The 24,121-nt window shown below is 40.8% G+C and overlaps 1 protein-coding gene across 2 annotated transcripts in view; it reads left to right on the forward strand.

Moving 5' to 3' along the window:
- The window catches only part of EXOC4 (exocyst complex component 4), a 721,833-nt gene that overhangs the window by 658,107 nt on the left and 39,605 nt on the right, over positions 1–24,121 (forward strand). For both annotated transcript variants that reach the window (XM_028106413.2, XM_028106414.2), the window contains exons 15-17: positions 2,903–3,044; positions 10,053–10,231; positions 13,480–13,639. In XM_028106413.2, the coding sequence (XP_027962214.1) occupies positions 2,903–3,044; positions 10,053–10,231; positions 13,480–13,639 (481 nt within the window). The remainder of the gene's footprint in view (positions 1–2,902; positions 3,045–10,052; positions 10,232–13,479; positions 13,640–24,121) is intronic.

Raw genomic sequence — 24,121 nt, forward strand, 5'->3', positions numbered from 1 at the left:
TAAGCAGTGCCTGCCCTAGAGAGCAAGCTTCAGCGTCCTCCTGTAGAGCAATCAGTTTAGTACAGAAAGCCGCAGTTCCATTGCCACGATTAGTTAGCTAGGAGTCTCAAAGATGCCTACTTTTATACAGTGGTTATAAGAGGAACAGGATATTATGAACGATCGGATGTGACCCATCCCTAGTATTAGCAGAACAGCTCAAAGTGTGTATCTTAATAAAATGATAAGTACTAATATTTTTAAAGTCCAGTAGATGTGAGCTTCGCTGATACAAAGAGCAATCCCTGAGATAAACCACCACGTAGCCTCTAAAAGGATATGGTGCAGGTGTGTGTCCAGTAACCTCCTATCTCGACTGTATCCCAAGCCAATTCTGTCAGCATTGCTCTTTTGTAGGTTTCCATTTGACATTTAAGAGAGAGTTCATTGTTTTGTGTTGTATTTGTTTGCCATGCTCAGCATTTTTTTGCTCAGTATATTCCTTCTTGTTAAGAAAACTTTGTAAATTTCAGTGAGCCCTCAGGAATTCACAGGCTGGCTTTTCAATAGAATTCTGGGCATGAGTTTTCATGTTGCTTTACTAAAATGTTGTGTTTTTGTTGTAGATTACAGTCAAGCGAAATGTGCAATGTGCTGCTTTTCTAACCTCCTTTTACCTCACTCATTCCAAGTTTTATCTTGACTCTTTATCTTCCATTAACTCGGATTTTTTTTTTTTTTAACTTTCTCGGTGGAATTTGTCCTGAATGTCTTTGATAGAGTTTAGGAGATTGGGGTGACTTTGAACCTTAAGCCATGAGTCTGCTGTCTTCGGGGCTGATTTCTGCCCCTCATCACTGGCACATAAAGAGCTCTCAAACCACAGTTAGTGTCATTCAACAGCAGAGTCCAGGGGCTCAAAAGCCCTAACATGCTTTGAAGTATTAGAATAGTGTTACTTATACTTGCTTTCATCTGGCCTGCCAGACGGAAACATCATGAAGGCATTGATCTCACCTCGCAATCCTACAAGCTGGGCAGTGTTAACCGTGGAGAGGGGGAGCCATGCCACGTGTCCACTCTCCTGCCAATGGAGTTAGTGAGCCTCTTGAATGATGCCAAGGCTGGTAGGAATTTTAAACCTACACTGTTACATTTCATTCTTCCTTACAGGTCGGTTCCCTTGGCCCGAATTTGTTTGGTTTTTGTTTAATCTTTGCCATAAATCTTAATTTATTCAAGTCTGGTTTCCCAGAGGAGAACTTGGCCTTATGAGGCTGGACTGTCTTTCTAGGCCCTTCTCTGGGCTTAGCAAAGTCCAGAAACAGATGCAGCTCTGAAAGCCTGTGGCTGTAGACTCTGCTGCAGCCACCTCTGACTCTCTACCCTGCAAGGTGAACCCCTCCTGAGCTAGTCAGTGATGCTTTGCCAGATCTCACGTGCCCTAAGTGCCCTTCTTCCTGCAGAATTCTTCTGCATTCTCTGACAGAAGAATTTCCAGGTGGAAAAGCAAAAAATACTGATAATGGAATCTCAAGATGGAATTATCTTTTAAGTACTTTGTCGCTATAATTAAGCTTAAGACTCTTAACCTGGACAAATCACATGCTAAGGAATAATAATAATTGCTTATTATTTGTATTAATATTAAGTGAGGTTGATATGCTGTTATTCTATGTGTTTTACCCACATTAACCCAGTTAATGCTCCCCAAAACCCCATGGTGTAGGTAGTATTATCTCCATTTTACAGTGAGAAACCGAGGCAGACATAATTTAAGCATTTAGCTCTTGGTCACATAATGAGTAAGTAGTGGAGACACAGGATTCAAAGCCAGTCTTGGAAACTCTAGAGTACTAAAAAAATTTGAATGAAATTGCCAAGTTAATTATTGGTGATCTTTGAGAAACTGTGGGGAACTGGATATGCAACAGGAGTCTAGATATAAATATAGTTCACATCTTTGCTATTCAGTATTTTCCTGAAGAAAATGTCCAAGTGCCTTAAATATTTTATCAGTTACTTGATAGAGATACAGAAGGTAGCTCTATCAGATTTTCCAAAAAGACCTTTGGGGGCTTTTAGCTGACTGTAAGCTCTGTATGAGTTAAAGTAGAATACAGCACACTCTTCTAACCCCCCTTCCCCCCCCGCCCCCCCGCAAGAAGATTTCAGGCTTATGTGCAAGCAGCATAGCATCTAGAACAAGGGAGTTGATCATTCTCTCTAGACAGGACAGACCCACTCTGTAGTATTTATTATGTTTGGCCCTGAGTGCCACATTTCAAGGGAGACATAGAACAATTGGAATGGTTTTGTTGGCAAATTATGAGAATTGTAAAATAATTCACTCTGATTATATGAATAGCTGAAAAACTGGGGATAGTTAACTTGGAAAAGGGAAGACTTCAAGGAAGCCAAAAGACATGATATCTTCAATACTTGAAGTGCTAACACGTATGAGAATGATTGCAAAGCTGCTAGAATCAGAGACAGTGATTAGAAATTAATGGCAACAGATATCAGTAGATATAGATGGTCACATCTTTCAGAGATGGAGTAGGCTGCCTTAAGAGGAAATTGAGTTTTCTTTCACAAACATTCATGTGAGTATGCGAGCAGAAGCACAGCAACCACTGGAAGATGTACAAGAGACGCAAGTGTAGACCACACGGTCGGGCCGGATGCCTATTGAGGTCGCTTCCAATGCTGAGGTTCTGTTCTATTAATCTATGAATTGGTTGAAGACAATCAGTGTTGAATCAGTACAGAAATAGTCTACCATGTCTTGGACGTCTAATGCTGCCCACACCAGCATTAGCCAAATTGGTAAAAATGTGATGAGCAACAAAGTAAGATGTCATTTCAAACAAACCTATAGGCATCTAGTTCAGTGACTGGTGTTTTCTTCTCCTCCTTTCAGTGCTGTCTCCTGCTCAAGAGAGCCATGTGACCATGGATCTGCCCCCAGTGTCAGAGCAGATCATGCAGACGCTGAGTGAACTTGCCAAATCTTTCCAGGATATGGCTGACCGCTGCTTGCTGGTCCTGCATCTGGAAGTCAGGTATGACACAGCCAAGCCCAAGACTGCAGTTGAAATGCACAGTGGGTCATCTATCACTTGCTTCTTTCTGAAGACTATCACCATAACTTTTGATTCTTATTATTGATGTCCTTTTTTTTTTTACACTGAATGTGATTTTTAGTGTTAATCACTGCAAAAGTTTTTAAGCACGTGCTATATTGTAAATATGGTGATTCAGAGTTTGCATGGCCTGTGACATCAGAATGATCTGGATTTGAAGGTCTCTACCAGCTAGCGAGGCCATCTTAAGTCAGTTAATCTACCTTTACTAATCCTGTTTTCTCATTGTAAATATAAAACAATAATTCCTAACTTACAGGGTTTGTAAATGTTATAATAAATAATTAGTACAGTGCCTGCCACAAAATAAATGCTCAAAATGTGGTAGCTTTGTGATTATGGTGACTTTATTGTCACTGACATTTTTGCGAACGTACTCTGCTAATCAGTAAGGGAGTATACAGATGCAAGAGCCGTGACCCCTTCCTTCAAGAACTTAAGACCCAAGAAGAGATTACGTTAAATCATAATTCAGGACAAGAGTTGCAAAGATGCCATATTCTTGGACTCTTGTTCCTTCCCCTGAAGTGTAGAACATTCTTAGCTTCGGTGGCCTCTCTTATCACACCTATGGAAATGGTAGAAAGAAAAGACTGGGAAGTTTTCAATCATTTGTTCGTTCAATAAACATTTACTGAGTGCCCTCTTTGTGCTAGGCAGTGTGCTAGGAATTGGGATACAGCAATGAAAAAATCACTCAAGGGCTCTGCTCTCATGGAGCTACATTCTAATGGGGGGAAACAGCCCCCCATTATCCCCACAATGGGGGGAAACAGGTGATTTCTGTGAATAGATAAATGCAATAGACAGAAACAAAAAGAAAAATCATTAACATTCTGATGCCTCTGTTACCCGGGTTGCACAGAAAAGCAAGGGAACACCAAATTAATTACTATCACAGCTCCTGGAATTTATGCTATTGATTGTGTTGGGAACACAAAGTGTTCCACATTCAGAACTAGCCGCTTGTAGTGTTGTTAATTCCCAGTGGGAGATTTTCAACACTTTTGAGTAAGTCTTTTAAATCCTAACCTCTGTTTTGCCCTTTTTATTTTTGTATGTCATGACGGTACTATTCTTAATGCTGAACATACTTTAGTCATTATTTATTAACTTTACAAGAAACCATTCATTGCGATAACACCCATTGCTGTATCTCCTTCAGCAATCGTTTAAACACAGAAAAAGATCGTTGTAAGAATGAATAACAAAAAGCACTGAGTTTTACAGCCCTGGATGCAGAATTTTCTTCCCTTGACTTTTGCTAAAAGCACTAAACATGTTTATTGTTTCTAAATTCAATTCCGCCACCTTCTCATATCACATGATTTCAACATTCAGGTTGCTTTCTTAAGAATATCCTACATACTGTCTTTGTTCCTTTTAAAGTATGGTAGATAAAACTAGGCAGAGAGCTCCATGGATGGCTCAGGAAATGAATATTGACATACTTCATTCATTCCTTGTCACAGTAACAAGCACGTGTGTGTGTGTGTGTGTGTGTGTGTGTTCATACAGTTGATGATACAAAATGAACAAAGCACATCACTAGCATATCAGTAACACTGTACTATAGTAATGCTAAAGTAAAGAGAGTGCTGAGCACCCCCCATATCCACAGTGGGTGACGATGGAGGAGACCATTGGCTCCTAGAAGGCAGGAATCAGGTGTGCCTTGTTTATTACTCGCCCCCAGAACTTGGAACAGTCTTGCTCAATAAAAACCTGAACGCTTCTTGAGAATTACCTGTTTGAAATCAAACCCAGACAAAATAGCTGCTGTTTGTCCAAACAAAACTGGTTGCTCTTTAAAGGAAATGAGTTGGTTTGGAGACTCTGTTTGCACCCAGCGGTCCGCTACGTGTATCTAGGAAGTACAGAGGCTGCACAACCAGTGTCATCCTTGTCACCATAATCTCCTAGTGTTTGTTTTGTTCCCATCCTGCCATAAAAGAGAATTAGAACTTAGGCGCTGTCATTCAGGAGCTGGTGCAATGAAGAAGTGGCCGCTTAGGTACTGTCTCTGGTACTTTTACCCCAGAAGCCACTGGAATAAGATAGCACAGACAGACTATGGGGAAAAAATAGTGGGAAATGCTAGCAAGAAGTACAGAACAGCTTCAAATGCCAAAAACTTATCTTCTTCACCAAAATACCATCATGTCTGTAGCCCGTATTTTTCTGTAACGTTGTTAAAGTTCAAACCAGAAAGTGTTTTCAAACCTAGTAGGTTCTAGGTTGAAGGACCCATCCAAAGAGCATTTGACATTTTACCCACGTCACTGTAGGCCACATTTAACCAACAAGCAACCCCTTCGCATAGTTTGAAGCATAAGGCAAATGATACTCCCAAGAAATGAAAGACATGGTGAGACCATCAAAAATTGTTGAGGGTTGGTTTTGTTTTGTTTTTCCTATTTGAATTTTAGAAGAAGAAAATTAAGTTGCCATTTGAGTCCAAGATGCCGGGAATGTCACCTTTATCAGCTGATTTCTCTCACCATCAGGAGGGCTCTAAGTGGGTTCCACGGCAACCGCCTGTCACCGTGGGGATCCAAAGTGTGCACTTCCTGAAAATCACCCATCCTGCTGTGTAATCAGCAATATTTGCAGAAACCCTTAATGCCAAAGTCATGTTAAGGTCAGCAACAACATGCCAGAATCCGAAGAAAACACTTTTTGAATTTGACATTTGCCAGTGACTACTTTAATTTCTTTTTCCTCTCTAAACATTTTGGGAGAGGAAGACAGTACCTTGAAGTAGTCTTTCTTCTCTTCCACTCACTTCAGGATCTCATACACGCTCACCTCCAATTCCTGAGAATGTCCCAAGTGGTCTCTCTACTTTCATTTGCTTCCATTCTTCGCCATCAGTCCACCCTTTATACGGTGCTAGAATGATCTTGCCAAAGCTCCTATCTGATTACATCATTTTCACCTCTTAAAATCCTCCTAAGGCCCCCTGTGGCTTCTCAAATAAAGTCCAGAGTCTGTAGTTGGCCTTAAAGCTGATGATGACCTGTCTCCTGCCCATCTCCCCGAGCTCACCTCATGCCTCTGTCTTCACATGTGATCTGTGTGTACCAAAAGGAACCACTTGTCATTCCTGAAAACCAGTCTTCATTCACACCCTCATGCCTTTGTACATGGTCTTCCCCTTGTCTGGAGTGACGTCATCTGTAATTTACTATAAAAATACTTTAGCGTTGATGGCTTGATTTTCTTTTCAGCTAAGAGCTACTCAGTTTAAATTTCAACCACTAAATAAATAAATAAATAAATAAATAATAAATTTCAACCACAGTTGCAATCAGTTTCCCTAGTCGTGAATCCCGCTCCAGGATTGGTCAGCTTTCATGATATCAGCAAGGTCACATTCCAGAGGGGGCTGCAACCAGTGCAGTTACTGGTGTCTTGATTAACAGTATACACCTTGCCAGTTAGCACAGGAATGCCAGTATGAATTTTTATTGGCGAAATTAGTCATTAATTGATGCAGCTGTTAGATGATCACCCATAATGAAAATGAGCTGGTAGTCAAGATTTTTAGATTCCCCCTCATAAGCAGGTAGTAAGAATATAACGCATCCTATACAAAACTTAGCTCAAAATGGATCAGGGCGCCTGGGTGTCTCAGTCATTTAAGCATCTGCCTTCAGGTCATGATCTCTGGGTCCTGGATCGAGCCCCGTGTCGGGCTCCCTGCTCAGCCAGGAGTTTGCTGCTCCCTCTCCCTCTTCCCCTCCCCACCACCCACTTGTGTGTGCACTCTCTCTCTCAAATAAATAAATAAAATCTTAAAAAAAAAGATTTAAAAAAATTGAATCATCAATCTAAATATAAAACCTAAAACTATAAAACTTCCAGGAGAAAAAACTTCTTAGGAAAAAAATCTTTGTGACATTGTTCAGGCCAGGATTTCTTACATATGACCCCAAAACACCATCCATAAAAGAAAAAATGTATAAATTGAAGTTCATCAAAATTAAAAACCATTCTTCAAAAGACATCACGAAGATGAAAAGACAAGCCCAAAAGTGGGAGAAAATATTTGCAAAATGCACATCTAATAAAGGACTTGTATCCAGAACATATAAAGAATTCTCAAAACTTAAGAAAACAACCCCAAGAAAATACTGGGCAAGAATTATGAACACAGAGGTATATGGATGGCAAATAAGCACATGAAAATATGCCCACCATCACTAATAATTTGATGAGATAATTAATGAATTAATAATTCTCATTATTAGGAAAATGAGAATTAAAACCACAATGGGATACCACTATACATCTGTTCGAATGACTAAAAATTTTTTTAAACTAACAAACGCTTGAAGACTTTATGCTAAGTGAAGTAAATCTGACAAAGACAAATACTGCGTAATTATCACTTATATGCAGAATCTAAAAACAAAAAAAGTCAAAATCATAGAAACACAGAATAGAAAAGTAGTGGCTGGGGGTTGGGAGAAACAGAGTTTGGTAAAGGTACAAACTTTCAGCTATAAGATTTGAATAAGGCCTCAGAATCTAATATAAAACATGATGACTTTGGTTGATAACACTATATCATATAATCGAAATTTGCTAAGATGCTAAAAGAGTAGAACTTAAATGTTCTCATTTAAAAAAAAAAAGGATAAATATGTGACAGACGTGTTAAGTAACTAGATTGGGGGAATCCTTCCACAAGATATATGTATATCAAATCAAATCGTGATGTGTGCTTAAAATGTCTTACAGTCTTGGGGCGCCTGGGTGACTCAGTCGGTTAAGTGTCCTACTCTTGATTTCGGCTCAGGTTGTGATCTCAGGGTCATGAGATCAAGCCCCACATCACACTCCATGTTCAGCTTGGAGTCTGCTTGTACCTCTCCTTCCCCCTCTGCTCCTCCCCTTGCTCTCTCTCTCTCTTTAAAAATGAATAAATAAAACCTTTTAAAAAAACTGGCAGCAATAAGTGCTGGTGAGGCTGCAGAGCAACCAGAACTCTTGTACGTTGTGGATAGAAAAGCAAAATGGCGTAGCTCCTTTGGAAAACTGTTTGACAGTTTCTTATAAAATTAAAATATACTTACTATATGACCCAGCAATTCCACTTTTACCCATGACAAATGAAAATTTATATTTATATTTACATAAAAACCTGTACATGAAGCAGCTTTATTTATAATCACCCAGAAGTAGAAACAACCCAGATGTCAACTGGTGAATGGTTAAATTGTAGTATCTCCATACGGCGGGAATCTGCTCATCAGTAACAAGGAACAAATACAACATGAGTAAATCACAAATGCCCTAAGCAGAGTGAAAGAAGCCAAACTCCAAAAGCTACATACTATGTGATTCCATTTATATGGCACTCCGGACAAGTATAGGAAGCATATATAAATCAGTGGTTGCCAGATCCTTGGTGTATGGGTAGAGGTTGACTGCAAAGGGGCTCAAGGGAATTCTGGGGGTGATGATAGTGTTCTATAATTTGATTATAGTGGTGATTATACACTGTGTGGATTTGTCAAAGCTCATAGAACTATACACTGAAAAGGGGGAATTTTACTGTTTATAAATTATTTCTCAATAAACCTTACTTAAAAAAAGAAAGATGATAGTCAAGCCTGAAGATACATCATTAGGGATAATGCCCAAGGCTTTTGCAGCCTTTTGTTTAGGAATATTTCCCATTACCTGGTGCAGACTGTAAGGGTAACAGAGTTTTGACTGTGAATGTCTTCCTGTCTACCTCTAGTGAACCTTCCATGACAGGATCAGACAGAGCACCTAAAACAACAACTAAGACTTCACTGAGTTTATAGTACAGCCTGTTTGAACTATGTCTGCCAATGGATGGAGGATTTTGTTTTTGTTTTTGTTTTTTAAGAATGCCTGTATGTGTGGTAGAATTATGTGGACTGAAACTTGCTTTTGTTACAGCTTAACACCAAGATTATAGAGTAGCCAATCCTTACCCATCTCAGACTTCTTTGGCAGTTACCGATAACTACCAAAAAGAACCTAAGAAGTGTGCATGGTCAGAATGACTGAGATCATGTCAACACAGGAATGCCCTCCTTCCTCAAGCTCATTCACATCATCTTATTTACTTAAGCGTCACCCTATGTTGTTACACCCCATGGCAGACTTCCATGGTTCTCTGGTATATGTGCTTCTGAGTGAGACACTGCCTTCCTTTGACCTTTTTTTTGGTCTGCCCCACTAAGCTGTGTGGAGTCTTTCAGGGCACAAATCATGTCTCACATTCCTAAGGCCCAGCACAATTGTATTTTTAAATAAATAAGTAAATTTATTTTAGTGTCTTGCTTAAGTAACAGATTAATTACAGTAATAGTGATGATGGCCAACACTTGCTGGGCACTTGCTCTGTGCCAGGCCTGTGCCAGGTGCTTGACGTTCAGTGGCTCCTTCAGAGCACCTTATGAGGTGAGTATTGTTGTCATCCCAGGTACACAGGTAAGGAAACCGAGACATGGAGAAAGTAACTCGCAGCCAGCCACGCAGCCAGCAGTTGTTGGAATCGGGAACTGAAACCAAAGGAGTCTCATTCCAGAGCCAGCTCTTTTGAGCTCTGTGACCTGCACCTCTCGTTTTTGCTACAACAGTATCTGTTGAAAGATAGAATGCTTTTCACACTAGCCATGTAATCCGGTCTTTGAAAGGAATTTTAGAGCTCATTTATTCCTCACCCCCGATGTTTGGATTAAGCAAGCGAGGCTCACAGAAGCTGACTTGCTCCAGATCACTCTTCTTCGTTAGATGGTTTTCCAGTGAACAAGCAGAAGAGGACGTAAATATTTACAGGGCCACTGCTGCTTTAAGTATTTGGGTGGTCTGTCCCAAAAAAGATTATTGTTTTCATCAGGAAAATGTATTACTAACTGCTCTCGGCATCTTTGCCTTTTTCAGGGTTCACTGTTTCCACTATCTCATCCCCCTTGCAAAGGAGGGGAACTATGCCATCGTGGCTAATGTGGAAAGTATGGATTATGACCCTCTGGTGGTCAAGCTCAACAAAGACATCAGCGCCATTGAAGAGGCCATGAGTGCCAGCCTTCAGCAGCACAAGTTCCAATATATATTTGAAGGTCAGATCCTGTCTGTGTCCCTAGGATTTGGGGAGGAAGGAAGGGTGAAGGGTTTTGTTTTTTTTTTTTTTATTCTCTACTGTTGAAGTTCACAACTTGTAGTTGTTTGGGTTTTGTTTTGGTTTGGCTTTTTCTTTTTGGACTAAAGCTGCAATACCTAGTCTCTCTGCATATGGCTAGGTAGACAACAATATGGCTGCCATCTGCTCTTGGTTGATAAGATTTAATCCAACATAAGGCAGATGGCAGCCTGGCTGCCTCCCTGACATGCCACTCATGAGAGTTGGGTAAATATGTAGAGTGGACCATGAGTTAGCTCAAGAGAAGCTCATAAAAGAAAAAGAAGCACACATACAATGAGAAGATGACTCCAAAAAGAGATCTCTCGTTGACTAAAATTATCAGTGGAAAGGGAAGTTTTCTCTCAAAGAATGCAGTGTTGTCTGAAAAGAACAGAAACCTCCGATCAGCAGAGATTTTAGGAAGGCTGCACCCATAAATGCCTTGGGGCAGGCAGGCAGGCAAGGAAGGGCACGAAAGACAGTTCCATCTAAAGGCATTCACCTTCAACATTTTGAGATAATGCGATGCCAGGCAAATAATTTTTCATGCTGAATTCCTCCCATGGGGAGGACTTTTAGGACTTCAAACTATATTCCCTTCTTTCTTGTTTTGGTTTATTTGTATGTAGGCCTGGGTCCCAGAAGTATCTGTGGTGTCTGTCAGAATTAAAGCAATGTTATTCAAAACAATTAAGAAAGTGCATTGTGCAAAGGATTGTAGAACCTGGAGATAGGAAAGAAAGGCTTGGCTATTGCTTGCTTTATTAAACAGTTGTGTCCCCTCAAATTTGGACCAAAAAGCTGAAAATCCTGTTTTCCTATTAAATTATGTCGTAAAGATGGAGATATGTTCTGAAAGGAACTCTCCGTAAAAGACTTTAGCCAAAAAGTCTTAGTGATTAAAAGGTTAACTGTTCTCTGCATGGCACTGAGAATTTGGGGGCCATGTGTATCAACATTCACAATTCCCAGACTTTCCCTATCATTTACCCAGATATTTCTTAACATCTGATCCTGATGAGTAGCAACATCTTCTTGAAATACGGGTGTAACACTCTGTTGTAGAAAAGAAATGAAGAAATCATGAATTGGAGACCTTCTGTTTAAAAAACTCTAGCTAGGGCGCCTGGGTGGCTCAGTTGGTTAGGCAGCTGCCTTCAGCTTAGGTCATGATTCTGGAGTCCCAGGATGGAGTCCCGCATTGGGCTCCCTGCTCAGCGGGGAGTCTGCTTCTCCCTCTGACCCTCCCCACCTCATGCTCTCTCTCACAAATAAATAAATAGAATCTTTAAAAAAATAAAAATAAAAAGTTCTAGCTGTTTCTCTGTGAGACCACTCTCAAAATTCACAAGGCATAATACTGAATTTCCCAAAGGGTTGGGAATGGGGATGACAGGGTCTCAGTCTTCTTTGGTGTGGCAGAAAGGAGCATGATATAGCAGATATTATTTGAAATTGCCAGTGTATAGTAATATTATAAAGCAGACTTCTACTGGGTTTTATTTTTAATTATTATTATAATCTATTATGTGTACTTATTATATAAATTTACTTTTTCTTTTAAGTGGGCTCCGTGCCCAGCATGGAGCCCAACACGAGGCTTGAACTCCCAACCCTGAGATCAAGACCTGAGCTAAGATCAAGAGTAGGAAGCTTAACTGACTGAGCCACCCAGGCACCCTTAAATTTACTTATTTAATATATTTATTATTATTTACTATTCTCTACAAACACCACCCCCTCATTACCTCCACGTAGGCAGATTGCCTTTTACCATGGTAGAACAAAATTATACCCGGAGTTATGGGCTCAGTAAAATCACACTCAGACTTGACCTACAGAGGTTTTTCGACTTTTTTTTTTTAAAGACTTTATTTATTTATTTGAGAGAGAATGAGAGATAGCACGAGAGGGAAGAGGGTCAGAGGGAGAAGCAGACTCCACGCTGAGCAGGGAGCCCAATGCGGGACTCGATCCTGGGACTCCAGGACCATGACCCGAGCCGAAGGCAATCGCCCAACCAACTGAGCCACCCAGGCGCCCACCTACAGAGATTTTTCACATCAGTCAGTGGCTTTAAATGTAAAATCCATGTGTGTGTTTCTTTTTCTTTGCGTAGAAAACCTCTTACTTGCCTTTTAAGTAGTTGCACGTACAGGTGAGTTTGTGGTCTAGAAGCAACACTACACGAGTGTAGCTGAGGCAAGAGAGAATGCTCCTCCTCTCCCTTTTCTGCCTTCATCCTAGTGAAAGGAAACTCATTTTGCAGACTGAGGGAGTCATGGAACCTGAAGCTCCCCGGGAACCTTCACCACGGAGGCACTATGACTTTAGAAGAGGGAAATCATGAAGATAGTAGGCTGCTTGTGACTAGCCAGCTAGCTTTAGAGTTCCAGGAGAAGCTTTGAAGAATGGTAACCCACATGCATCAATTTCTTACCGACATATTTTTGCTTATTAGGTTCCAAATCAATGTTTGAGCCAAAAATACACCCCTGTCTTTTTTTGTGGGAGGAAGAGGAAACCAAACAGATCATTGTATTTGCATGGTTTTTTTTTAAGATTTTATTTATTTATTTATTTGAGAGAGAGAATGAGATAGGGAGAGAGAGCATGAGAGGGAGAAGCAGGCTCCCCGCCGAGCAGGGAGCCGGATGCGGGACTCGATCCCGGGACTCCAGGATCATGACCTGAGCCGAAGGCAGTCGCTTAACCAACTGAGCCACCCAGGCGCCCCCCCCCCCTTTTTCTTAAGATTTTATTTGAGAGAGAGAATGAGATAGAGAGAGCATGAGAGGGGGGAGGGTCAGAGGGAGAATGCTTCTAGAACCTCTTTATGGGAAAAAAAGAGTTCCAATGCTCTTCAGTAGTTTATAACAACCTGGCATATTTTCTAAGCCCTTGACATAGTGGCTTGAGGCGTATATATGTGGCAGTGCTGGAGCAATGGATATGTTGCGTAAAGCCTCTCCATTTGTAGCTTTTAGGACAATGTATAAATATTCCAAAACTGTTGTAAAATCAGTGGGTGCAGCAACCCTCAGAGATACGTTTTCTTTGGTCATTTAAATTTGTGGAGGATTTAAAGAAAGAAATCCTTCCAAATTCATATGTAAGTTCATGCAAGGTGGCACTAATCTGTCTTCTCCCCCCCCCCCCCCCCACTGATCTGTGCTGGCCCCTCAGGCCTGGGTCACCTGATCTCCTGCATCCTCATTAATGGTGCCCAGTACTTCAGGCGCATCAGTGAATCTGGCATCAAGAAGATGTGTAGGAACATCTTTGTCCTGCAGCAGAATTTGACCAACATCACCATGTCGCGGGAGGCAGACCTGGACTTTGCAAGGTAGGAGGAAGGACCAGGCTTGGTCCCTTGTACCAAAGTCAAGATCCTACTGCCTATCAAAATCACTTAGAAAAATGGATTCTTGGTACCTAAAAAGTTGACTTAAGAAAAAATGAAACAATTAGATGTTCATCAGTCTTAGAGAAGGTAATTCTCTACAATTCTATTGGCTGTTTAACCTCCCTTATGCAGGGAGTTTTCCTCTTCTCTAACCTAAGTTCTTCTTACTACAAAACTTCAGTAACTTTCCTATTTTAGAAGTAATATTTGCTCATTGCATGAGATATGTCACATAAAATACAAAAAAAGAAACCAATAAACATAACTCATAAGCCTTTCAGCTGGAGACTATGACATTTGGTGTAATTTCTCTTGGCCTTGTGCCTCCACCATGGATACAAGTGAATTTTCATATTATGCATGCCTGTAACTTGTCTTTGTACCAAATTGGAACTACGTTAATGTAATTTTATATTTAATTGCATTTTCCCCTATCAGTAACATTCTTTGAAAACATTATTTTTCCCAAAGCCACTAATAGTTCTTGAAAGGACAGTTGATCCTTGAATGACATGGGTTTCAACAGTGCAGGTCCACTTATATGCAGATTTTTTTCATACGTTACTATTACTGTATTTTCTCTTCCTTCTTTTCTTAACATTTTCTTTTCTCTAGCTTACTTTCTTGTTAGAATACAGTATGTAATACATATACAAAACTTGTTCATCAACTGTTGATGTTATTAGTACGGCATCTGGTCAACAGTGGGCTATTCAGAGTGAAGTTTGGGGGGGTCAGAAGTTATACATGGATTTGTGATTGTGTGGGAGGTTGGCACCCGTACCTCCCCACATTGTTAAAGGGTCCACTTATCACTTTTAATACCTGCACAAATATTCCATGGTATAAGTTAGACATTATTTAATCATTTGCAAATTTGTAAACATTAGGATTTTTTCCCTTTTTTTCTCTCATAAATAACGTGTGTTGAATGTATGTTTTCATGAATCTTTTCCTCATCTCTTCTCTCTTTCCCAGTTGAAATCCTTCTTCTCTTCTTGTTTTCATTGTGAGGACAGTAGTTACTCATCATCAACCATGCTCACCCTTCATGTCCTTAAAGGCTCTTCTTTTAAAGAGCACTCTTTCTCTTTCCTAGTTTGCTGATCTCAGTTTTTAATGTTTCTTTATAATGCACTTTTTCAAGTTTGAAGGGTTGTTTTATTCTCTCTTCATGTGGTCTCAGCACTGTATACTTTACTTAAATCATCAGACCTTTGGTACTTCAGTGAAAGCTAAAACAGTTTGAAGAGGGTAGACGATGATTACGGTATCTTGGTATTTTATTGCTGTTTGTACCTTGGTGAATTAGTTCATAAACTCCTTTGTGGCTAGGAAGTCTTTTTTTTTTTTTAAGATTTTATTTATTTACTTAATTGACAGAGAGAGCGAGCGTGAGAGGGAACACAAGCAGGGGGAGTGGGAGAGGGAGAAGCAGGCTTCGCGCCGAGCAGGGAGCCCGATGCGGGGCTCGATTCCAGGACCCTGGGATCATGACCTGAGCCGAAGGCAGACGCTTAATGACTGCGCCACCCAGGCGCCCCGGAAGTCATTTGTTTTTAATCCCCCAGAATTCTCCTGCCTAACATTTGGACTTCTGTGTCATTTCATTTGATTTTTGGATTCCTCAAGAAGTTCCAGAAAAATTTGAAACAATTTTTAAGACTTTTCAGGAAATGACGAAATATTACATTACGTTGACAGTTATCAAGACATCTATGCTAGGATCTTTGTTTTGATAGCATATAACCATATATCTTCATTTTTTAACTTTTCTTCTCCAGTCTATCCCCCCATTTGTTCCATTGCTTCCCTGTTCCTCTGCTTCTCTGTCCTCCTTCCCTGTCTTATTCTTCCTTTGTGCGTGCGTGTGTGTGTATGTGTGTGTTGTGTGTTCGTTAAATTCCCTCTTTTAGGCTAAATTTGGTAGAAAGCCTTCTTTGCTCAGATTAGGGAAACCAGGTGTGACTGAATGCTGCATTTATTTGGTTGCTCTTATGGGGAATGATCTCATTATTGAATTAGTCTATTCATAATAACATTGACAAGGGGAAGTTAAGAACATGGAGGCCTGAGGGATACAGAAAAGCATTACTAATTCTCTGAGGAATATAATTCTTAAATTCAATCATCTTTTTTTAAATGATTTTTTTTAGTTAGCTGAAATAAGTAAATTAACAGATTTTGGCAGACAGTATGGGGCCCAAACATGTACTAAAGAAACTGGCATCTGAATAATGAAATGTTGACTGGGCGGTACTGAGGTTGGCATCAGTGGGCTGTGTGCCAACAGTGTTTCTTCAGGAAATAATTGAATGACAACTGAGCCGTGCCTTCTATAGTTGGATTTGTGAATGATGTCCAAGGCAGTGGGTGTGGACTGAAATGTGACCACGTGGGAGAGGTACTGCTACTGTTGCTCTTTACTCTTAATGGATTATGAAAGGAAATAGGCAGCAGAAATATGTAGCATTGGATGATTCTGTCCTTCCGATCGTGGTTCAGAAGGCCTCTCCTTTTTTTTTTTTTTTAAGATTTATTTATTTATTTTAGAGAGAGATCGTGTGGCAGGGAGGGACAGAAGGAGAGGAAGAGAGAATCCCAAGCAGACTCCCTGCTGAGGGACATGGGGCTCAGTCTCATGACCCTGAGATCATGACCTGAGCTAAAACCAAGAGTCGGCTGCCTAACCCACTGAGCTACCCAGGCACTCCTCAGAAGACCTTTCCTTATTAGTCTTCTGTGTCCCAAGAGACCAAGACGCTTTCTGTTTTCTCAGTGCTGGACCAGAGTAAGTGCTCATCATGTGTCTTGAATGAATGGATAGGTATCCAATCAAGGCTTCTTTTGGTGTTGATGAAGGGCTTAGATAATGACAAAGTTTCTGTCTTTAATGCCCTGAAAGTTTTAACTAGCTGACATGGGTCAGTGTTCTTACAGGCTTACAAGGAACAGCATCTCCCTAGAGCAGAAAGCATTTTATAAGAGGAACCATATATCCCTACTTTTCATTGTCTCTTTCTCCTTCATTTGCCCTTGCTCTCATACGTACAACATACATAGACACACTTTATAGCCTTATTTTTTTCTATTTCTGTTTTTGGTAGGGACAGGTTTCATGAAATGGGCTCCATCAATTCCACTGAATTTGAAGCTATGTAAAATAAATATAACAGCGATACCAAAATAGCCAGAAATAATAGACTGCAGCAGTGTGCCTCAGCGTTCCTTAAGCAGTGTCTAATCAAGCATGGGCAGCATCTGTACTTCCAGCAAATCTCTATAGGAATGTTATCTTCTGATGCAGTAATTAATCACTAGTTGCCATGTGTCAGAAAACTTACCTAACAAGAAGTTGCAAGGCTCTTGTAGGTTTTCACCTCCATAGGCTCCCTGGCGAGTGGAAAATATACACCCTTTCTGTAATAAAGAGGAATCTGGAGTGATTCAATTTATGTTGATTCTTCTACTTGCAGCATTGCTGTCGATCTCTTTTTCTACATACCTTTACTCATCTCCAATAGGAGGATAAATCTTGGGTGAGCAAAGGATCAGCATAATCTGCATAATCACCAGAATTAGAGAAACCCTGTCCCCCATGATAATGATCTTTGCTATGGTTTTGACCTTTTTGACCCCACTGTACGTTTTCAGATTCAAGACAATACTTTGTCCTGGAAAATGACTACAGATTAACTAGAAAATGGAAGGGCTTCTTGAGTGGGCTTTTTTTTAGTTCCTTTCATCAGAAATCATCTTCCCCTGAGCTGCCATGCACTTCTCCAGAACTGAGTCTCTGAAACAGCCCAGGAGTCCAGGCACTGTGTCACAGGAGAAGTCTGGCTGGGCACTGAAGTCCCCAAAGTGGATCTGACAGTCTTTGTAGTTTAAGTGAAGCCATTATTCAAGTAGATGAGTCCAGAGTTTTCTTCCTAGTTCTTCCCGCTCTCCCCACATTTTCCCTCCAGTATCTCTCTCTCCCTTTACAGTTGTCTTTCTCCTACATCTCTCCTGCCATCTCTAGTTCCTGCTTTCCTCCTTCAAGGCTTCATCTCTCCTCGATTTTTTTTCTCATTTTGCTTTTCTTTAGACTGGCATCTCTCATACTCAAATCAGACAAAGATAGGGAAATGAAAGCTTAGATTCAGGAAGTGGTAAGGGGAGGAGTTCTAACACATAAGAAAGCTTCCTCACCCTCTTAGTCATTCATTCTTTCATTCATTCATTCATTCAACTGATATTTATTGAGTGTATTCTCTTTATGTTCTGCCCTTGTGGAATTTACGTTCTTGTAATTCAGGCAATTAAGACAGACTAATAAATAAGTAAAATATAAAATATCTCAGATGGTGAGGGGAAGAGAGGATGCCAGGGGATAATGAAGGTAACCCACAATTTTAGAGTGGTCACAGAAGCCCTCAATGATATGGTAACATTTGTGGAAAGACCTAAAGGAAGACAGGGAAAAAGCCATGTGGATATCCAGGGGAAAAGCATACTAGGAAAAGACATGTAAGAGGAAAGAGCCAGAGGGAGAAGTACACTTGGCATTATAAAGAACAGCAAAATAATGATGTAATGTATGGTGATTAACATAATAAAACTTAAAAAAAGATAAAAATAAAAGGAGAAGAAAAAGAAAGAAAGAAAGAAAGAATGAACGAAAGAACAGCAGAAAGGCCAGTGTGTTTGGCTGAAGTGAATGAGCAAAAGGAAGAGTCAGAGATGAGGTCACAGGTTTCACCTAAGAAGCTGAGATCTTGAAGACTGTTGCAGTAAATTGGCTTTTACTTGGAGTGAGGTAGGAAGCTATCAGATGACTTGGAACAGAAGGCTGCCATAATGTGACTTACATTGTAAAAGAATCACTCCTGGCTACTATGTTGTAAGTAGACATTTGGGGAGGCGAGGTTGCAGGCAAGAGCAACAGCAGAAGGAGCTGTCGGGAAACTGCTGCAATAACCTAGGGGAAAGATAGTGGTGATTCAAGCCAAGATGGCGGCACTGCAGAAGATGAGAAGTGGTCCGGTTAGGATATATTTCACAAGGAGAGCTGACAGGATTTGCTGAGGGATTGGAAGTAAACGGGTGACTCCAAGGTTTTTGTTCTGAGCAATTCAAAGGATGGTTTTCATTTACTAAAATGAAAATGAGCCAGAAAGGTTGAGTTTGGGGAGGTGGCAATAGGGCAGATAGGAAGGGGGTGGGTATCAGGAGTTTGGGTTTGGAAATACTAAGTTTGAGATGCACATTAGACATCTGAATAGAAATCCTGAAGAGAGAGCTGAATGTATAAATCTGTATTCAGGAAAGAGGTCTGGGCTGGAAATAGAAGTTTGGGAATCATCAACAGGTAGATGGGATTTAAAGCCATGAGATGGAGTGAGAGATGAGATCTTATTGAGAACACAAGCAGAGGAAAAAGAGAAGCCATCCAAGAATTGGGCCTTGGGTAGGTACTCCACTGTTGAGATGTTGGAGTGCTGACGACAAACCAGCAAAGGAACCTGAGAAGGAGCAGGGAAAATAGCAGTAGAGAGGTCTGTGTCCCACAGACAAGTGTTTTAAGAGGAGAGTGTCTTCATCTGTGTCAAATGGTGCTAGTAGATTAAATTAGCTCAGGACAGCGAACTGGGGCACTGGTGGACCTGATAAGAGGGCTGAAATGCTTTGATTTGCACTCCTAAATCTTCTCTACACAGCTTACCTAGTGCAGAAACAAGCTCTGGGAACAGGCTTCACACTGCTCAATTCTGTGGTAGGGTCTGATGCATTCATGACAAACAAAAATGCAATTAGAGTGTTTCTGGTGTGATATGTGAAAGACCAAATAGGCACCCTCTCTTTTCTCATTGAATGGTTACTAAGAAAGCCCTGCTCTTCCCAGCATATTTATTCAACATGTGTTTCCCATGATGAAGAGGAGTTGTGATGTCTCTTAGAAGGACTCTGAATGGTTTTATTTTCAAGGAAGGGTAGTCTCTGCTCCTCCATGCCCCACTCCTCCCTTCTCCAGCCCTAGACCCCCTTCCAGCAACTCTGGTTTAGCTTTGGAGCTGTTCTATATATGTTTACTTAACCAGTGAAGCCCTATATCCTCTATGTGTAATACACATACATAGGAACATCTTCACAGTAGCCAACAGAAAAATCCCACTGGTAAAGAAGGAACCATTTGGAATCTGGGAACCAAATGAGAAAGAAATCTTTCCATTTTAACCTCTCTGACTCCTCTTTGAGGCTGTTAAGGTGCCTTCCTCCAGGTGACAGACTGAGTGACTAGATTCAGCCTAGAGACTGAATATATATCAGTTCAGATCTGTGCTTCATCCTTGACCTTGTGCTGTATCTGAGGCCAAGAATGATCTCTGGCATGGCTGAGCATGTTGAATTTTCTTCCAAGGCAGCTGTTTAGGCTGACTTCCTTCCCCCAAACCTCTTGCACCAGGAACAGCCCTTTGGTTTTCTGCAGGAAAGGTATGGGTTTTCCTCTTTGGACTGACCAGGGTGTAGCCTGACAGGAATTAGCAATGACATGCTGCCATCTACTGGAAACACCCACAGACATCCAGACAGATGAATATCTCTGGTCCCCTAAATCCCCATCACTCACGGGAATCAAAGAGTGGGTACTGCCTCTGAAGTAGGCTTTGGAGGTGATTCGGCTGAAAATAGGAAATGCCCCCACCTATTAAATAAAATGTTATTTGATTGCCAGAAGAGCAATTCTGTTTCTGAAAAATTACATATATTTTTTTTTTCATATTCTTTTCTCTGCTTATTTTTTTCCCCATCTTTATTCTGCCATTGGTCTTAGCTGCTTCTCCAATCCTGGAATAACCGATCCCTTTTCTCAAACCTTTACCTGTAAAACTCCAGATTTTTGACTCAAGATTATTAATCATGTGGACTTACTTAGGAGATATTAGTCTGCTACCAAAATTCTTTTAATGGTGGTGCCCCCTAAAAATTCTGTTATATCTCTTGAATTTAATGGTTATACAAGGCTAGCCCTGACTTTCCTGGGGGCCACAGGAAATTGGGAAATACGATGGGTTAAATAGCTTTTGCTGCCTGGTAGAAGGAAATATACCCATTAATAAAATTTAATAATAAAACAAAATTTGTATGCTTGATCTCAGAAAATTTTCTTTAAAATTTTGTGTAAGTAGATTTAAATAATATTACATCTCCCTAATTAAACCTTCATTTGACCTTGCTACGCTGTTTCTGACCATCCCTCTTTCTAGTGATCTACTTTTTCTGTGTTTATCGCACTCATAGTAGGTTCCATACCTTCTAGCAATTAACTGATCACTAATTGTTTAATGGGGGCTCTTTATCCCCCATAGAGTTCCCCAAAAAATGAGTATTTATAAAGCTCTTAAAAATAATACCTGTCCATACTGATGTTTGATTGGTCATATCTTATATGTGAGGCTTTAATTAAGTAAGAATTCTTTTGATTATGCTCAATTAATGTCACCATACCTTGTACATATATCATGTCAATGTATAATTTAGGGGTCCTCAAGATTCTTGGCAGATAGTTGCAGTCTTCCCTTTGTGGCACATGTTCTGGAATCGGAATGATTCTGAGATTAGCATGGATGACAGGGCGGTATTATTTCCAATAAAGATCCCAAGGACTGGAAATCAGAAGTGACTTGCCCAAAATCTCTCATCAAATTGTGCTATTTATACACCCTGCACTACCTCTGTAGTCGTCACAGTTAGGAAATTGAATTAATTCACCCAGCGAGGCCATTTTTCTGCCAGGAAATGATTGTGCTGAAAAGATATGTGCTAAAAAGATATGAAGCTTGTTCTTGACTCAAGCCCAAGAATGATCATTTACTGACTTTATTAGAATTCTTACTGAAAAACTTGAGGCTGGAAGCTGACCTTTCTTGTTTTCTAAATGAAGATATAGTGTTTAATTTTGGTCCTTAAACGTAGGAAACGGGCGCATTTGCTATAGCTATGAAAACAGAGCCACAGCCTCTACAACCATGTCAAGGCCAGACTTCCTCCCAGCGCCTTCCTCATTAGCCGGTTATTATGACTAGTTACCATAATTGGGCTTTGTTTTTGGTTTCTGGGTGGGCTTTTTTTTCCCCCTGTACTGCTCTGTTACAGCAATCTAAAATGTTTATGAATGTGATTTGCGTTTCAGAGTGTTTGATAAATATGAATATCCATGTATGTTTCAGAGAGCACCCTTAGCTAAATATAAGTACATTACCAAGAAGTAAACATGTGCCTAGACTTCTGACTCCACCCTGCTTTCACCAAAACAAGGACAGCTTCTAGAAGACAACCAACTTCAGTATAAACTACCTACCCGCCTAAATCACTTCCTTGCAGTGATGATATAAGAGCAAGTATTATTACTATTATATAATTGATCTCAGTACATGAGATGAACCGTAAGAAGTGCTTTGCCTATACTGGTTCACTGAATCCTCCCTGAAACCCTATATGAAACTCTATATGTAATTATTATGACCTCACTTTCTAAATGAAAAAAACTAAAGTTTAAAGAGGCTAAGCAGATTCTCAGTTTACATAATAATAAGAGTTTTAGGATTCAAACTTAGGTCAGTCCAACACCAAAGTCTCTGTATGTTCTTAGCCATGTGAAATCAGGGTTCTCATTTGGTAAATATTGGGTCTCTGTTTGCTTTGTTTAATTAGAATATGATTTCATTTTTCAATTAGACTCTTAGCTCTCAAACGTTTTCTTTTCCTTTATTTTTTCTGGTTGTCTTTCCCGCCTGATTTCCATCAAGCTCTGGTCTCTGGCACTTTTAATTAGCTTTAATTAGCAGTTTCACTGTAGAGGGCTCTGCTGACCCCTCCTGCGCCGGAATGTGTGAGGGAGGGCTGGTTTTGCTTAACCATTCGGTACTCAGTACTGTGCGTTGTTGGTCTGTCCCCCTTCCAAGCAACTGTCCTGGAGCAGTACCACTTGACATTCAAGAACACTCTCTCATGGGGCGCCTGGGTGGTTCAGTCGATTGTTAAGTGTCTGGCTCTTGGCTTCAGCTCAGGCCACAATCTCAAGGTTGTGAGATGGAGCCCCACTGTTGTATTAGGCTCTGCGCTCAGCAGGGAGTCTGCTTCAGATTCTCTCCCTCCATCTCTCCCCACCCCTCACCCACATGTATGCTCACTCGTGCGCTCTCTCAAATAAATAAATCTCTTTTTTTTAAGATTTTATTTATTTATTAGAAACAGATTGAGAGAGAGAGAGAGGGAACACAAGCAGGGGGAGTGGGAGAGGGAGAAGCAGGCTTCCCGCAGAGCAGGGAGCCCGATGCGGGGCTCGATCCCAGGACCCTGGGACCATGACCTGAGCCGAAGGCAGACACTTAATGACTGAGCCACCCAGGCGCCCCTAAAATAAATAAATCTTAAAAAAAAAAAAAAGAACACTCTCTCAGAACCATACCACAAAGTAGAACTAGCACATGGTCATATCATGGGTAAACTCTGTCACTGATCCCAAGTACATACAGCTATACTCCTAAAACACCAAGCAGATTAACCAGGTGGTTCTCAAAGGCTAGATGGTATAAGAATTTTGTAGGGGACTTCTTGTAAGAGGAATTCTTTGACTCCATCCCTAAAAATTCAAATCTAGAAGGTTGAGGTTGGGAGAGTGGGGAGCAGGAATCTGCAGTTTACTTAGCAAGTGTCCAGGAGAGCCTGATGCAGGCAGCTCTTGGACGCTCTTAGAGAAATACTGGCCTAATCTGTGTTCTTTGAGACTCACAGTAGGCCATTTCTCTCTCAGCCCTTTATTCTCCTTTAGTCTCCCAGATTCCTTCTTCCTCCTGCTGGGGGCAGTGAAAGTGAAACTTGCCTGAAAGCCCTCGTCTGGACTAAGTGGGCCCGTTAGCATCACCCCTCGGGGCAGTCACCATGATGGTGACGATGATGATGATGATGATGATGATGACTATTTTGAGGCAGAATCAAACCGTGTTCTTGAAAGTTTGGGGGTAAACTAGTACTTCACTGATGTAGTAGCAGGCCAATAAACAGATGCAGTCCATGATTGGACAGGTGACTTCAGCTCTCTTCGCTGAAGTTTCCTTATCTAAAAATAAGGCTCTGAGAAGAAGGTCAACTCTAGATATGACTCGCCCAGAGTTGCACAAGGTAGAGCCCGAGATGGGGCTCCGAGGTCGAGCGCCACCTCGGCCACCAGCTCTCAGAAGACGCTGTCTCAGGAAGGGTTTTTGAAAGGAAGCAAATTAACTTCAATCTAATTCCATAAAGGTCCTGTAAAGATTTCTCAGATACACAGTATGTAACAGGCACTTTTAATATTTGATGACTGGGTGGACAAATTAATGCATGTGTATGTATGAATGACAAGAGAAGGAGCGGAGCCCAGTTTCTTCCAGTCCAGCT

The sequence above is a fragment of the Eumetopias jubatus genome, unplaced genomic scaffold, assembly GCF_037043125.1.
Source record: "Eumetopias jubatus isolate StellerSeaLion01/CBP00866 unplaced genomic scaffold, mEumJub1_p1.0 scaffold_14, whole genome shotgun sequence".
NCBI classification, from domain to species: domain Eukaryota; kingdom Metazoa; phylum Chordata; class Mammalia; order Carnivora; family Otariidae; genus Eumetopias; species Eumetopias jubatus.